General features: G+C 49.3%; 1 protein-coding gene across 11 annotated transcripts in view; it reads right to left on the bottom strand.

Annotated features, from left to right (window-relative positions):
• Window positions 1–301: 301 nt before the first annotated feature.
• The window catches only part of TNRC6A (trinucleotide repeat containing adaptor 6A), a 98,401-nt gene continuing 82,152 nt past the window's right edge, over window positions 302–16,550 (bottom strand). For 10 of the 11 annotated variants that reach the window (XM_053213440.1, XM_053213439.1, XM_027043002.2 and 7 more), the window contains 7 exons: window positions 9,290–9,448; window positions 8,551–8,691; window positions 7,000–7,107; window positions 5,459–5,680; window positions 3,039–3,109; window positions 2,181–2,320; window positions 302–1,751 (listed from right to left, as the gene is read on the bottom strand). In XM_053213440.1, the coding sequence (XP_053069415.1) occupies window positions 1,376–1,751; window positions 2,181–2,320; window positions 3,039–3,109; window positions 5,459–5,680; window positions 7,000–7,107; window positions 8,551–8,691; window positions 9,290–9,448 (1,217 nt within the window). In that variant the 3' untranslated portion in view covers window positions 302–1,375. Of the gene's footprint in view, window positions 1,752–2,180; window positions 2,321–2,496; window positions 2,626–3,038; window positions 3,110–5,458; window positions 5,681–6,999; window positions 7,108–8,550; window positions 8,692–9,289; window positions 9,449–16,550 lie in introns of those variants that run through there. The other variant, XR_008294671.1, reaches the window with a different exon arrangement.

Here is a 16,550-nt window from a genome sequence, read left to right as displayed (position 1 = left end):
GCTTTAAGGTACAACAGTTCAACATTAACACAGTCACAAGAGAGCAGAAACAGAGAGCCACTTGATGGGATTACAAAAATTATTATCACCTATTGATTATTAGCAAACCATCATCACTCACTAATAAAAAGACAGCATCTGAAAGCAGAATGTCGACTCCAGCTTCAAGCGTTTTTTTTGTTTTTTCTTCTTTTTTATTTTTTTTTATTTTTGGCAGAGAAAATTCTTGAACAGAGCAATGTGTAGTATCAGTGCTAAAAGTCGGGGTTTTCTTTTTTTCCTATAAGAAACTACAAGGAGGTTTTTTTTTTTTTTTAATTTTTTATTTTTTTATTTTTTCCTAACTGGGGAACTGGTTTTCCTGAGAACCATGCTCTTCGATTTAGGACAGGAATAGAAAAACAAAAGAACATGGCCAAATGCTGCTCCTTTTTCCCAGAGATAGAAAGCATCTTGTAAATCATCCTCCATTTTTTTTTTTTTTGTCTTTTACATTTTTTTTAAATGATGGAAGAGTAAACATTTTTTTTTTCTCAAAAAAACAAAAAAATCTGTAAACAAGAAGGTTCAACGTGGGAACCTTCAAAACAAAATGGAAAGCCTATTCAAAGTGCAGGGCCCGTCCTGGGTGGCAGGGGGGGCTGCAAGTCACAGCTGTGGCCACAGTTTTTCAAACTGCAGAGCGAAATTCTTTAGTTTTAGAACATGAAAACACTGGTGCAATACTTTCATTATAGTCCTAAGTCAGCATCAGAACTCGATGTTTTAAACTCCACAACACCACAATAAGGTAGGCAAACATCAAGGCATAGTAGAGAGCGCACACCTTTTAAGAACATCCTTGAGTAAACATTTACACTGGAACAGCTGCCCCCCCATATTGCCGATGAGACGGAGAGAACATCATTCAGTGCAAAGTTAAAAGCTCATACATTATCAGCCCAAAAAAATGGTTTTGCCAAAAAAAAAAAAAAAAAAAAAAGGGAAAGAAAAAGAAAAAAAAGAAAAGGGGGGGGAAGAAAATGAAAATGGGGTAAGGGACGGGGAGGGAAACAAGGAAGGCAAAAAACAAAAAAAACAAAAAGAAACCAAACCCAAAGGCTAAACATGATGACTATACACGTGAGCTCATTCTATACGGTTTAGCATGTATGGCGCTATTTGGGAGTGTAAATAGATAGATACCTTTTCACATTATAATATTGGCCTGCATGATTCAAGTATTCAAACTGATATGTTTCAGGGAAAACAAAGTGGAAAATGTGCAGAGAATAGCTGTTCCCACAGGTGGCCCCTGGCTGCAGGCGGCGAGCCCAACTTAGTGCTCCTTTCTTTCGCGTCTTGAGGTCACAGTTCTTGAGTCTGCGTCTACGCGCTACATGGACTCTCCACCCCCACCCAGGTGGTCAACAGAAAGAAAAGCATTAATGGGGGACGGGCTGCTCATTCCCCGGGGGTCGCTGCTGCTGGGAGGCCCCCACAGGCTTGTGGAATAATGGGGGGCCCCCCAGAGTGAAGTGCCGTGAAGGTCTCCACAGCTCGTTCCCGACAGCCCAGCACCATTCCAGTGATTGAGATCGGTCCGGCTGGAGAACGAGTGCGAACAGTCGAGGGAGCCCAGCCGGCTCTGGCTGGACCCAAGAGACTGCCAGCCGGGAGAAGGGGTCAGAGACTGACTTTGTGCAAAGAAACGGCTGATCTCCTCTTCACTGGCAAACTCAGCAAGAATAGTAGTGTTCCCCAATACACACCTGGAGGGAAGAGACACGGGGCGTGGTGAAAACTCAGGGTGTCGAGGGGTCTGACCCCAAGTGGGGGGAGAACTCAGCCTCTGCTCCAAGGGTCAGGGGAGGCGGGGAGGCGGCGGCGACAGGCCGGCTGCCGGGGCGAAAGCTGCCCCGGGGGTGTGGCTGTGCCACCAAGACCAAGGCTCCGGTCTCCTACAGGCGACTGAAGAGGTCTGGGGGCCACTGTGGCGGAAGACGTTTCGCCTCCGAGTACTGACCCGGGAGCCTGAGACACGGCGAGGCTGCCGCCCTGTGAGGCGCTCTCACCGCGGGGCCCCGCACGCGGGCCCGGAGACGCCGCACAGTGTCACCGGCTGTGCCCTCGCACAGGGAACCCCAAACTCTTGCATTGTGAGGACGCTTTGCGGGCGTCCTGCACCGGCCGGAACTTACATGTGCAGAGACTTCTGTGCCTTCACTACCTCTTCTTTTGAGCTGTAACGGACCAGAGCATTTCCATGTGGGAGGTTCAGGTGGAATGTTATCAGTGGGCCGTGCTGCATGCACAGAGTACGCAGAGTTGAGCCATCGATCTAGGAGACAGTGTGGGGAGCCGCCCGTCAGACCAGCGCCACGGGGACCGTCCAGGGAGGCTGTCCCCGGCTGGGACACCGCTGCTCTCTCTCCTGCTGCCACTGGTCACTGGGGCTCACTGCTGTGATGGGGTACAGTGCCCCCCTCCCCACCTCCACTGGTCCCAGAGCCGTACCTCTGTGGCCTCTAGACTCCTGGACACTCCCCAGATCCCCACTTCCTTAGTTAGCCATATGCCCCTGCTGTGGCTTCGTGTCTTCTCTCTTCCCTGCCCTGAGGACAGGATTCATCAAGGCACTGCTCCCTGGGAGAGGAGGGGGTGGGCTCTTAACATCCGGCCTCCAGAGGAGGGTGGTCCGGGGACTAAGGAAATGTTCTAGTCTGAGAGGGTGGACCAGGGTTTCTCGAGTGCAGGAAGGACCAGGACCACCTGCTCCGAACTGCTTCAAATGCCCTTACGAAATGCAGACCCCGAGGAACCGGTACTCCTGGGTACATTTCACAGGGTAAAAAAAAAAAAACAAAAAACCCAGGTCGGACCATAACCTGCCTGAGGCATCTGAAGATCGTGCCCTGTTGTGTCCTCTGCCCGGCCTTGACATCTGCTTTGTCCCACTTAGCGGGCCTGGGCAGAACCTCCTCTCAAAGCAGACTGGACCCCTTTGCTCCTGTGCCGGCTGGCGTGTGCCCAGCAGCCAGGATGCCTGGAACTCTTACCTGAGGTGTAAGGTTCTTTAGAACAAGCCAATTTGTTATTCTCCCTGAGCTGCTCTCACCCCAGCTGGAACCTAAGGACAAAAAAGGGCGAGTCAGTTTTCCAAGGCTGTGGCCTGAATGTCTTTTAGGACACACACTTCCCAGTCAAATGACAGCTATTCAGGAGCATCACCTGGGCCCGTGGCGCGCATCACTTTCCTCTTACCTGCACTCGTACACGGGGTGCTCTCCCCCCAGGCTCAGAATGCCAGCTCACCCCAGCTCTGACTGGGCCTGACTTCCTGGGACACGTGGCTCTGCCTCTGGGGAGAGTGAGCTCAGACAGCCCCCCAGCTCATCACTTGGCAGGCGGGTGAGGTACAACAGGCGAGATCCCTTTGCGACCTTTTCAACTGTAAAGCTAAAACTACCTCAAAAGGGTGCTCTCTGGGAAGGGCCTCAGTTTGGGACGACCTCGGGTATCCTTCCGTGACTCTGCATGCCTGTCGTACAGAGCGTGAAGCTCTAAGGGGACTTAAAAGCTTGCAATCGGTATCCATCGACAGACGATGGATAAGGAAGATGTGGTTATACACACAACGGAATATTACTTAGCCACAAAAAAGGAAGAGATGCTGCCGCGTATGGATGGCAACAACACGGATGGAGCTAGAGAGTACGATGCTTAGCGAAATACATCGGACAGAGAAAGACAAACACGTATGATTTCGCCCACATGCAGAATTTACAGAACAAACAAACGAACACACAAGGCAGAACCAGACCTATACGTACAGAGAACAAACCGCTGGCTGCCATGGCAAGGGGCGGAGGTGGGCAACTTCGCGGGGGGTGGGGGGGGGGGGGTAGGCATAGGCTTCCAGCTGTGCAATGAATAAGGCACAGGAAGGAAAGGCACAGCATCGGGGACACGGTCAGTGGCACCGGAACAGCGTATGGGGACAGACGGTTGCCACACCGGTGGCGAGCAGTGACGTGCAGGATTGCTGTATCATACGTCCTGCACCAGAAGCCACTGCAGGGCTGTGTGTCAGCTGCACTTCAGTTACAAAGAGAAAGCTTGCAATGGCCCAGACGTTCCCGCTTCTGCCTGGGGGGGCCAGGAGCCCCGAGCCTGGCCTTCCGGCTCAGCCCCAGGGCACCCGCTCCCAGAACTAAGACATGCTCAAGTCATCCCTACGGGTATCCAGGGTGCCTCACAGAGTCTCCAGTATGGCTCGGGAAGATGCCGCGGGACAGGGCTCCTGCCTGCTCCTTTCTCCCCCTGCATCTCTAGTGACTCCGCCCAGGAGCATTTGCGCCCCGGGCACATGCTATTCCCTCTGCTCTGCGTGGCTTATTCACCCTCAACTGCACCCACCCTCATAAGGGGGTGGGGGTCCCGGGCCACTTTCACCATCTCCCCTCCCTGGGTACTGCCACCAGCCACTTGGCCACGCCCAGCCATGCCTGGGGCCTGAAAGATCCACTCACACACCCGACACCAATGACATTCTTTGGCATTTAGCAGCTTGGAACACATTCAAGTGTTCTTTTCATGTAATTAAAACTCCCCCCCCCCCCAAAGTCCCCCCAAGTGAAACACTGCCAAGCTTTCTTTCAGCCAGTCACGGGCGTAAAGATCAGAAATCACTGGGAGGTTTTACTACTCTTTTCAGCCTAGAGATGGGAAGGCTGCTACAGTTCTGGGCCTGGGGGAGAATGAAGACTGGAACTGTATTTACTGGTAGAATCGGTACACAGCTCTGAGTTAAATCTGTGGCTGTGTGAGTGTGTGTGTCAGGGCGGGGACACAACGCCCGTCCAAATCCCGTGCTAGGGGAAGGGAGGAGGGGAGGCGTGTGTGGCGGTGTCCTGGGACAGGCTGCCCTGTGCCTGCTGGCCCCACGGGGTTAAGTCAGCACTGCCTTTCACCCTCGTGTGCCCCTGCTGAAACAGCAAAGGTCAGCATAATCTGGATCACAGGCCAGGCTTCCCTGAACAGGGCCCAGTTTGCAAAGCCAGGCGGGCTGCTTCCATCTTGCCCAGCCTCTACGTGTCTTTGTGACACGGCGATCCTCTGCGGGCTGCTGCGACCCGGAAGCTGTCGTACGGTTTCAGATGCGTTCCCGAGGAACCTCTCAAAGAGAGGTGATGCCCGTGTCGTGAACCGTGCCACTGACTGTTGTGTGTGTTTGGGTATAAGTGTTCCTAAGTAAACCAGACACAACTTAAAGTAAAATTTAAGAGTGACAAAAACATGGAAGTTGCGGAAGATGGCGATGACGGAGAACCGTGTGTTTATTTAAGGTCTAATCCTGCTCCACAGAGGGTAACGCAACATACGCTACTTCGGTCTCTGTTAAACTCAACTGTTCGTGCCGGTTCTTGTTCAGCAAATAAAGCACACGAGACCACCCTGCACATCCCCTCCATCTTACCTGGGGTATACCTGGCGTCAGAATTTCCCCATCCTCCACCTACACGAAGGGGAGAGTTATCCCACGTAGACAAGGGTGGCTTCTGACCAGTCAGTCCCGGAGGTGGGCGGGACGGAGCAGTGATGTTTTTAGGTGGTAAAGGGACCTTCCACAGCTCATGAGCCAGAGAGGTGTTTGTAACTGAACCAGGAGACCATGTCAATTTGGAATCACTATTTCTGGCTACTCACAGGGAGAAAACACAGCAGAGGGGGGGGGAAGATAATACTTTTAGAAAAGAGAAAATTTAAATAATGATAGCACCCATTCTTCCACGAAAAGCAAACCAATCAAAAGACTGTCAAAAATCCCCAAATCAAACTAAACAGCCCAAAAACCACAAAAACCAAAATGAAACTGCTCCCTTGACTCAAAACAACTCAGACCATTCATCTAATATTCTTAATAATTTCAAGACTTGTGAAATTCTTAGCCCAGTGTACATTACTGTAATCGAAACTGAAACAAAGCTAAAAACACTCTGAATTACATTAAAATAGCAACTGGGAGCACATTCCCTTCATGACCATAACTGAGCCACTCGAGACCGCCACATGGATCATTACATAGATTTTAGAACTCTCTGGTTTACACACAGGAAAAAGGACCACAATAGTAGTCAGGCGGTCTCCTCAGGGGGTCTCCACCGCAGACGTTCACTGGGGGCCTGTGTGCGCTAAGCGCCCAGCTGCTGGGCACTTGGTGTGTGCTCTCTCTCTAGTCCCGACACACATCCTACCGAGGAGCACAGAGGTTAAGCAACTTGCCTATGGGTCCCGCACACAGCCAGGATTCAAACCTAGACCTGTGTGGCTTAAAAAAGAAAGGGGGAGAAAAAAAAAAGCCAGCAAGCTCACTTCCTGAAGCATGCAGCCTCGTGACAATCGGGGTGTGCGGGATCAGGCACACGGTAAACTATTTCAAAATAATGCTAAAAAACCATGGGGGGGGGCGGGGGTGCAAGAGGATGGAGAATTTTATAACTTCTGTCACTGTCCACCATTTTTCTACTTGATTCATAACGTGCACGTCCTGTAAGTCAGCGTGACTTTGAGTGTGGTCAGAAGCCTGGTCACAACAGTTTCCTACTGGTGTGTGACAGCCGAGTACAGAAATTCAGAGTGAGTGTCTGTAAACTGACAGCAACGTGACATTGCCACAACTTGCACTTTTCCAGCAACTCCAAGTTCAGGTTTCCTACACTTAATACAATTATCAATCTGTGAAGGATTAGAAATTACAAAAATAAAAGCTTCTTCATCGGAGAAGCGCTTTGAGAGAAAGCGCACCAACTAAGCTGGCTCTCAGACAGGAGTGACAGCAGGCTGTTTTCGGAAAAGACTGCTGGGTGCGGTCCATTTGAAAAAGGGATCAATGGGGTTACAAGTGCTTTCCCAGGCTCAGAAATATACTCTCCTCCCTCCCTGAAAAGCCTTTAGACAAAAAGGAGAGGGCCCCCCCACCCGCTCGGACGGGGCCTCGGCAAGCCCGGACGAGCCCACCTGAAGTGCTTTGTGCTGTACTGCTGAGGGGAACGTTGTAGTTGGAGGCACGAATGGATGACCAGGCACTAGTTGAAGGCAGCGTGGTGTTCAAGGATGAGGATGACCCTACGTGGGGGAAGAGCCCAATTAGTCATCCCCAGATCAAGGGACGTACGTGGTGCCTGAGAAGCAGCAGAAGCACCTGGTGAGGCTGCAACGCGACAGCACGGCCCAAGAAAGGAAAGCGGACGCCAGGGTCCGGGGCCGCTGCCCGTGCCCACGACCGCACCTTCCTGTCCGCTCATCATCCTGCTGCGGCTCGGGGACGTGGCTCCCCTCCTCCGCCTGATTCTCAGCACTGTCCGTGTCACTATCCGTGACACGCTCGGGGACAGCGGGCCTCCTAGTCCCAGTCCCCGCTCCAGGAGGGCTCGATCCTCCCGCCCCCAAGCCCCGTCTCAGCTCCAGGGACTTCTTGGTACACGCCCCCTGCCCAGCACCACTCGCTACTCTGGGCTGGACCGTGACCGCTCTGTCCTGGCTTCCCACTCCAGTCCCCCCTGCTCGCCGCAGCCAGCCCGCCCGCCCGCCCACCTGCGACCGCAAGTCTGGGGCTCAAAACCTTCAATGGTGTGCTTCTTCTAACATCGAATCCAAACTCCTCTTCTGGCTATCTTGTACAAAAAGAAGCCCGTTTCTGCAAGCCACCGACCGGATGCTTCCGTTAAGAAGCTGTGAGGCCCTACGCTTGGCTCTGTCCCGCTTTCCTCTGGGAGAGCAGTGGGTACGTCCACTACTTCTACACAGCGGCCTAAATTCAGCCATTTTACAACGAGGAGGATGCCGTCCTTACCACTGTGATATGGCCAACACCTGTTCACGAATGATGCATTTACTGTAAAATGCTGACTGCTTTACATTTTATTATAAGCGGGCTAGCGGAGTAGGAGGATACAGGTTTCAGAAAGGGAAAATGCTTCCATCTCATTCATCCTTCTCCGGGAGTGTGCACAGAACCCTGCAACTGGGCTGAAGAATAACCCTATGGTAGGTGGCGGGACGATTTCCTCTGATACCCCACTAAAACGTGTGTCTGAGCGGGACCCTTAACTTGGCCTTAATTTTCACTCTCGGAAAAACAAGGAAAGCTCAACTGCTTCTTCCCACGAAGTCCTTTAACACCCAGAGTGCATAAACAATTAACGACAGAAAATCTTTTACAAAAAGAAGCACCCGTTTCTTAACCATGTCAACACATATAAAGCCACATATAAAGCAGATAAACACCTTTTAATTGTTACTACAATTACTGGAGAGCAAACGTTCGCTGGAGCCTTGTGTTAACTGATGCAGTGAATATGTTTGTTTACCATATCAGGTGCTAATAAGTCCCCATCGTTTCTAAAGTGGCAAAGAGTCACCTCTGGGAAAATGGCGAATTCTCTTTTTATGTTCACTATTCCCTTGGATGTCGGGTGCTGTGCTGTAAGTTTCACATCTGCTTTGAACCATTCTTAAACCATATCATCCAGCATCATTCAGAAATTCTGACTTGTGCCGCCTACGTACCACTGTTCCTGTCCCTGAGGTGGTCAACTTCCCGCACAGTATTAATTGAAAGATTGTTTATGACACTGCCAGGAGTGACGTAAGGGTCAGTTTCAGGGTCGATGTTTGGATAACCTTTCCATGGTTCACCAGGGCGAAATTCTGGGAAGGAAATACGTAAAATTGGTTCAGGCTTATTTGTCACTTAAAAATCCGTTATTAAATATCCAAAACTTTTATTCCTAAAGCCCACGCAATTCTCCTGATTCAGTTACCATAATTAGTGTAACATAAGCTGCTGCTTATGAATAATTTGCACATCTTTGCTAGTGAAATAATTTCTCTGCGCTTGCGTATTTTTAAACACTAACATTTTAAAGCGCTTTATTAAATCACAAGCCCCAGCAACGCAACAGAAAAGGCGGCCGTAACCACATTTCTGGTGACTCCTCAGCCCACAGAACACACGGTCAAGTTGGTCCCCCAACACGGCGAAGAGGAACAACGAACGGAGGTTTTGCGTTATTCTCACGCTGGCCTGCGGGACTGACTCCGCTCTCGCCGCCTGGAGCACGGGGGCACTGGTAACGGGCCAGACCCGCTCGCTGGCCCAAGACCTGAGGCTCAGCTTTCCATGCGTCCTATCCGTGCCCCCCCCACCCTCGGCCCAGGACTGGGCTACAGCGGAACCTACAACCCCTAGAGATAACGCAACCTTACCGGGAAGAAACCCTCACGGAGGAAGCCGGCAGCACCTTACCTGGTGGCCAATTAACACTGCTAGAGCCGTTAGGCGATTTGGCACGTGGCCAGCCGTCTCCTACCGAACCTGGAGGACTGGCTGGAGAAGTACTGCTGTTCATAAAGTCATAGGGAACAAACGGAGACTCTTCCAGCCTGAAACCACTTGAAATAGCACCTGCAGAGGGAGACACAGGGCAGTAAACGCGAGGCAAAATATACGCGTGAATTTATTTCTTGCGGTTTCTCCAACAGCAAGACAGAACTCGTCATGGGTCTGCGGGTTCCAAGTTGTGTTCTGCAGGCCATGTGAAAAGGCAAGGCGAAAACAAGGCTCTGCACTCGCCCAGACGTCAGTCACTTTTCACGCTCTCATGTACTGAGATCTGGAAATTATCATCGTGAATTTTATTTCCGGAAGGATAATAAGGACCAGAGCCATCAACAAGTGACCCGGGTACGAGTACACACTTATTTTCAAATCGTTAAAACACTGGTATCTTGGCCTAAATGGAGAACGAGCACAGTGAAGTCTCTGTCCAGGAGGTGTGTGTGGGGGGAGGATGGGCAAGGGGTGATGAGGAGTGACGCAGAGAAGAAAAGAACCGTGGAAAAGGAAGAACGACGGTGGGGAACACTGTGAGTGCCAAAGAGGTGGACCCGAGAATCGAGACTGCTATGCATGTAACGCAGACAAATATCCTTTTTTTTCAGGATGTTTATATTTCTACTTATACACACCCCCTCGTGACTATACCACATTAGTGAAGCTACCTGTTATCAAAATTGAGTGTGAAATCCCACAAAAGGGCAATTTATGCTCACTTAGAAATGGTCACTTGTTTCCTGATGATTTATTCTCCACGCTGATCTTTGTTTTGCCTTACTAAAATTTTTTTTTAATCTTTATTTATTTTTTTGAGAGAGCATGAGTCGGGGAGGGGCAGAGACAGAGGGAGACACAGAATTGGAAGGAGGCTCCAGGCTCTGAGCTGTCAGTGCAGAGCCCGACGTGGGGCTCGAACTCACAGACCGTGAGATCATGACCTGAGCCAAAGTCAGACGCTTAACCAACTGAGCCACCAAGTGCCCCTGTTTATTTTTAATAGATATACCTTGTCTATTTTTTGCTGACAGCAGAGCGCCTGACGCAGAGCTTGAACCCACGGACCGTGAGATCATGACCTGCGCCAAAGCCAGACACTTAACTGAACTATGCGGGGGCCCCTAACTACCTTCTATTAATCACTTCATGGGAGAAGGTGCGGAAGATGGGAAGTGAGATTGTATAGGCAGCAGGTGTAGTTGAAGCAAGCGGAGCTGGATTCATGCCACCGAAATGCTGTGTCTTAGAGGCGGGGCGTGTGAGCAGTGACCGTAAGGCAGGCCAACACCGCCTGGGCACGAGTGTCTCACCCTGTCCTAGTGCTTGAGTGCTTCTGAGGTGTTGCCTTATTCACCCTCCAAACACCATAGGAGGGATTATTATACTCCCATTTAGCAGGTAAAGGCTGAGTTACTTGCCAACAGCTAATAAATAGCAGAGCTAGGTCTCAAATCCCAGGTCTGTGTCTATTTTGCCATTTTGCCATCAGGTCAACTACCACTCCCAGGCTGAAGAAAAATTCCAAATGTGATATGCCACTGAGTGGCAAATGTAACTTAGAATTCAGGTCTGTTTGATTCGGGGTTCGATGTTCTTTCTACCATGTGACCACTTCACCTTCCATTTCTGATAATCATCAGTCCAAGGTTCACAAACTAGCAAACTGACCTTTAAGCCAAGTTTAGTCAAATAAAGTTTCAAGATACAAATCCAGTGGAGAGGACCGAATGTCACAAACGTGTTAATCAGAGGGACAGATTTGATGCTGCTTAGGTTAGAAAGCAGAGAGGCTCTCCTGGCTGCCACCCAACCCCCCCCCCCCCCCCCCCCCCCCCCCCCCGCTCACCCCACCACCCACCCGGCCATTATCTTAAATCACCAAGTCCTATCAATTCTGCTTCCTACAATTTTGTGTTTTGCACAACTGCAACAATTTAGTTTTGATAGAACGCGCATGCTGCTGAGCGAGTGAAGGCAGGGCAGAAGGAAGAGGGAGAGAGAGAATCCCAAACAGGCTCCAATCTCAGTCCAACTTGGGGCTTGATCCCATGACCCTGGGATCATGAGCTCAGCTGAAACCAAGAATTGGATGCTCAACCGGTTGAGCCACCCAGGTCCCCCAAATGCAGTGATTTCTGAATTATTTTGTTTTGGGTCCCTTGTATGCAAAGAGTTGGATTTTGCTTTATGATTCAATCTGAATTTATTTTGATAAATTACTTTGGCTCATTTATGCTTATCAATTTTATATATATTTTGGTTCTAGTTTCTCATATTATTTTATATGATGCCTTTTATTTCTTCACAGATTTTTTTTTTTTTTAAGTTTACTTATTTTGATAGAAAGAGAGAGGGAGGGAGAGGGAGGAGAGAATGAGAGCAGGGACAGGCAGAGAGAGAGAGAGAGAGGAGAAAATCCCAAGCAAGCGCTATGCTGTCGGCACAAAGCCCAGACTTGGGGCTCAAAATCACGAATTGTGAGATCATGACCTGAGCCGAAATCAACCGTCAGGTGCTTAATTGACTTGACCACCCAGGAGCCCTGATTTCTTTATAGATTCCTTAAAAACTCTAAAAATATGGTACCTGTTTTTCTCTTTTCTGAAAATGTGGAAGGCTTACGTTTTTGTTTCAGTGGGTGTCTTTGTAACTTGTTTAATCTCGTCTTCAAAAAATTCTGAGATATAGCTGACGTATAACACTGTGTTAGTTTCAAGTGCACAACGTGAGAATTTGATGCTCTTATGTACTGTGAAATGATCATATAGCTCTTGAGTAATGACTACACTGGGTCAGGCTACACTGTCTCCTGTTTGGCTAAGCTCTGGATCAGGCACAGAAGTTTCCCAGCTGATCTCCTCGCCCCAGCTGATCTCCACTCCCCAGGTCTCCACAAAGCAGCCAGAGTAATCCCAAACACAAAACATGCCACTTCCCAGCTGAACGGTCTCCACCAGGTCTCCATTGCAGAGGGGGGAATACTTAAACTCTTCAATCATTTATAAGGCCTCCACCCATCAGCCCTGGGTTCCCCTCTCATCACCTCTGCTTCGTTAACTCCTGTTATCTTTCGTATCTCAGCTTAAGAGATCACAACCTTCTTCTGGAATCCTTCAGCTACTGCCCCAACCCCAAGACAGAAATAAATATTCTATATATGTACCCCCACCACAGAACAACGTGCTGGGTGCTGATGAGGGGAAAAGATTTTATCAACTGCCTTCTAGTTGTAGGATCTTAAGACCATAAAGCTTCCCAGATAACCTGGTCCAACCCTTCTGCGACGCACGCACAACTTCCTGGTCAGATGTCCTTGCCATTCCACCCTACCTCACTTAATGAATCTGTCTTTTCTTACTCCGGAAGGTGTGCAGTAAAGAGTTAGGACAGTAGGCCCAGAGTACACATTACAAAGAGCTACGAGACTGGCCCTCCCTCACTCCTGGGCTCCTCCAAGCCCACAGCATATCCTGCAGATAAGAGTACCTTTGCATACCCTGCACCTCAGCCAAGCCAGATCATTTCTGGTAACAAGGTGACTTCTGGTGAACATCTACTTCTGTCTGCCCGAGGCCTGGGTCACACAGTATTTTTATCAGATCTCTGAGAGGTCTGCGGGGGCTGGAGACCGCGTAACACAACCACGCAGGTGCTAATGCCTATGTGACTGACCCCCCGATAAAGACCCTGGATGCCAAGGCTTGTGTGAGCCTCTCTGGGCGGCAATGCTTTGTATGTGGTTTCACACATTGTGGCTGGAGAATGAAGTCCGTGAAACTTCACTGGGAGAGGACAACAGGAAACTTCTCCTGGACTCTGCCCTATGCGCCTTTTTCCTTTGCTGACTTCCGTCTGTATTCTTTTGCTGTAATAAAGCATAACCATGAGTCATACAGCTTTCCTGACTTCTGTCAATTCTTCTGGCAAACCAGTGACCTTGAAAGTGGTCTTGGGGACTTCTGACACAGAAGGTCTCCTGGGTTCGCCCTTTCTTCTCTGCTCCACAAGTAACTTATTACTAGCTCTCTATGGTGATAAACAGAGACCCCATCTCAGACAGTGTTGTGAGCAGTCAATGCTGGCCAAAGCCTTCCCCACAGGCGGCTCCCTTCCCCAGCCTCAGCTCGGGTTTGACGCGAGCCTGAACACTACCATCACATCCCTCCCCCTTAAAGATGATCTCTACCCCGTTCCACTGCTAGGGGACAACAGCCCCTCTCTTCTACAACACGGAAGCACAAATGCCAACATGAGCTCAGGGTTGATGAAGAAGTGAGGGAGGTTGGCTACAGGCAAACTCCCATGGTCCTTCCCCAAATGGGAGCATGACTAGAGAGCGAGATCTCTCTGGTTAGGGACCGTAGGAAAATCTCTTTCCCCCAGTGGAAGGGAGGGCACAGGCGTGAGGGGAGGGCGAAGAGAAACGGAACAAGCCCCGCACTCCCAAGTACGTGCAAACGCAAATGGCAAATGCTGCCACCCGGGGCTGGGCAGGGGTGGGGGTGGTGGGGACCACGGGGCGGGGCAGCGAGCGCACCAGCAGGCAGCTACCCCGCTCCGGGTGTGCACTGCTCTGGAGCTCCGTGCCGCCAGGCCTGCGCTTGTTTCTAAGAGACGCCACAAGTCTGAATTTGTGCGTGAAGTTTTCTGAATGTTTACACGGATGTTGAAAAAGATGATTTCAAAATCGTGAGGGTCTAACAAAACATAACACGTGGGCTGGCACCTAGCTGAACACCGACAGCCAGGTGTGAATTTTATTATAAGTGAGAAAGGGAAACCACAGTGAACTATCAATAATGGGAATAGGATGATTAACATTCCTCTCCCTCTTCTTAATATAAGGAAAGGGGAAAACAAAGCCAACAAATAAGATTCCGAGTCTCCGCTGGGAGAGAGGCCAGCAGGAGCCACCGATCAGGAAGGAGCAGCCCCGGGAGGGGAGAAAGTGAGAGTGTGAGGAACTGGAGGGTAGTAGTGTAAGAAAAAGCACTTCTTTACACAGACTGCAAAGCTTTTTGAAAAAGCCAACACTCTAAGACTCGACATTTAGCAGGCTCTCACATACAGATATCAAACCGTCTTTCCTTCTGGAGCTGAAGACCAAAACCACAACCGGGTCAAGAAGTATTTCCGAAACCATTTTTACAAAGGAGGAAAAAATACAACGACAAAGAAAGAATCAAACCAACAAAACAGAATACATCAAACATTCTTGATTCTGAAAAAATTTTTGAGAGAGAAGGAGAACCTGTGCAGGGGGTCCAGGGGGAGGGGCAGAGAGAGACAGAGAGAGAGGCAGAGAGAGAGAGACAGACAGAGAGAGAATCTTAAGTAGGCTCCATGCTTAGCTCGAAGCCCAACACAGGACTCAATCCCACAACCCTGGGATCACGGTCCAAGCTGAATGCAAGAGTCGGTCGCTTAACTGACTGAGCCACCCAGTGCCCCATTCTTAATTTTTAAGGGGATGAAATGTAAGTCTGGAGATATCGAAATAATACCTATGAAACAAAACCACTGGTCTTGGGTTAGTTACTGTCAGCTATGCCACCTGCTCAAGTACAGACAAGGAGAACATTCTGGGAGCAGAGAAGCATGTAAATATTAAGTAATTTGTATAACTAATAGAAATATTTTTAAGAAAAGAAAGAATGACTAAGTTTCAAGCATCAAATTAAGTAAATAAAGAACAGCAGGGATCTAGACTGGAGCAAAGAAAAAGGATCAACCTCTTCCTTACTCGGAAGAAGAGCACTTTCCTAGAACATATATAGGAATAAAAGTATTTACTGTTTAAGCTAGTAACTAAAAAACTTAAGAATTTACTGCTTACACTGCAGATTTCTGCAAAAACAGTCCATGCGATAAAATGAGTGGAAAAAAAAGATCAACATTAAGTTGTAAAAGAAGATAAAATATAAATACAAAATCATTTGATTAATTGAAGCCAATGAAGGACACACGGGAATGGGCTGCTTACAGGAAGGCCCCGCCGCCCAAATGGCCACAGGCCAGGTGCCAAGCCACAAGGGAAGAGCTTGACAGCTGTTACTGCATTCAGTCCCTTTAACAATTCTGGGAGGTCTCATTTCCTTTTGCAGGTGCAAACACTGTGGCTTAAGGAGTTTAGGAACTGGGATGAAATCCTAAGTGTATGTGACTTTAAAATCTATGCTGAGGACCCCATTTATGTGACACACACCATGTACCAGCGTGCCCTGGGTCAGTATGCCGAGCACTGTAGGATACATGAGGGATGTGACACCTGCCACAGCAGTGCACGGAAGGCAAGAGGTCATTTTTACAAAGAAATTGAGGCTCAGATAAGCAGGGCAGACATGGAAAACTCCATTTTACCCCGAGAAGACAGAAACCATATGACAGAAGCGTTTCTCTGGCTCTCTACATCTGACCTCTCCAGCTACTCCTTTCACTAGAGCCACACCCGGAGGCTGTCCTTGTTCTTTTCTAGGCTCCACTGCTCTGGGCAACCTTGTCCATGTCCATGACCTCAACATTCTGATGAATACCAAACCTTATTCTAGCTCAGATTTTTCTTCTGAGTGCTGGCCTCTATTCCTGATTTCTTTAGAAAACATTTTTTTTTAATGTTTTATTTATTTTTGAGAGAAAGAGACCAGGAGCAGCGGAGGGGCAGAGAGAGGGAGACACAGAATCTAAAGCAGGTTCCAGGCTCTGAGCGGCCGGCACAGAGCCCGACGTGGAGCTCCAACTCACAAACCTCAAGATTGTGACCTGAGCCGAAGTTGGACACCTAACCGACTGAGCCACCCAGGAGTTACCCCCCCCCTTTTTAAAGTTTATTTATTTTGAGAGACAGAAAAAGTGTCAGCAGGGGAGGGGCAGAGAGAATCCCAAGCAGGCTCTATGCTGTCAGGGCAGAGCCTGATGCAGGGCTAGATCTCATGAACTGTGAGATCATGATCTGACCCAAAATCAAGAGTCGGGCGCAGGGCGCCTGGGTGGCTCAGTCGGTTAAGCGTCCAACTTCAGCTCAGGTCATGATCTCATGGTTCTAGCCTCACAACGGGCATTGTGCTGACCGCTCAGACAGAGCCTGGATCCTGCTTCAGATTCTGTGTCTCCCTCTCTCTCTCTCAAAAATAAATAAACATTAAAAAAAAAAAAAATTCTTTTTTTTAAAAAGAGT

Source organism: Acinonyx jubatus, chromosome E3, assembly GCF_027475565.1.
Source record: "Acinonyx jubatus isolate Ajub_Pintada_27869175 chromosome E3, VMU_Ajub_asm_v1.0, whole genome shotgun sequence".
Lineage (NCBI taxonomy): Eukaryota > Metazoa > Chordata > Mammalia > Carnivora > Felidae > Acinonyx > Acinonyx jubatus.
This window is presented reverse-complemented; position numbering and strand designations above follow the sequence as displayed.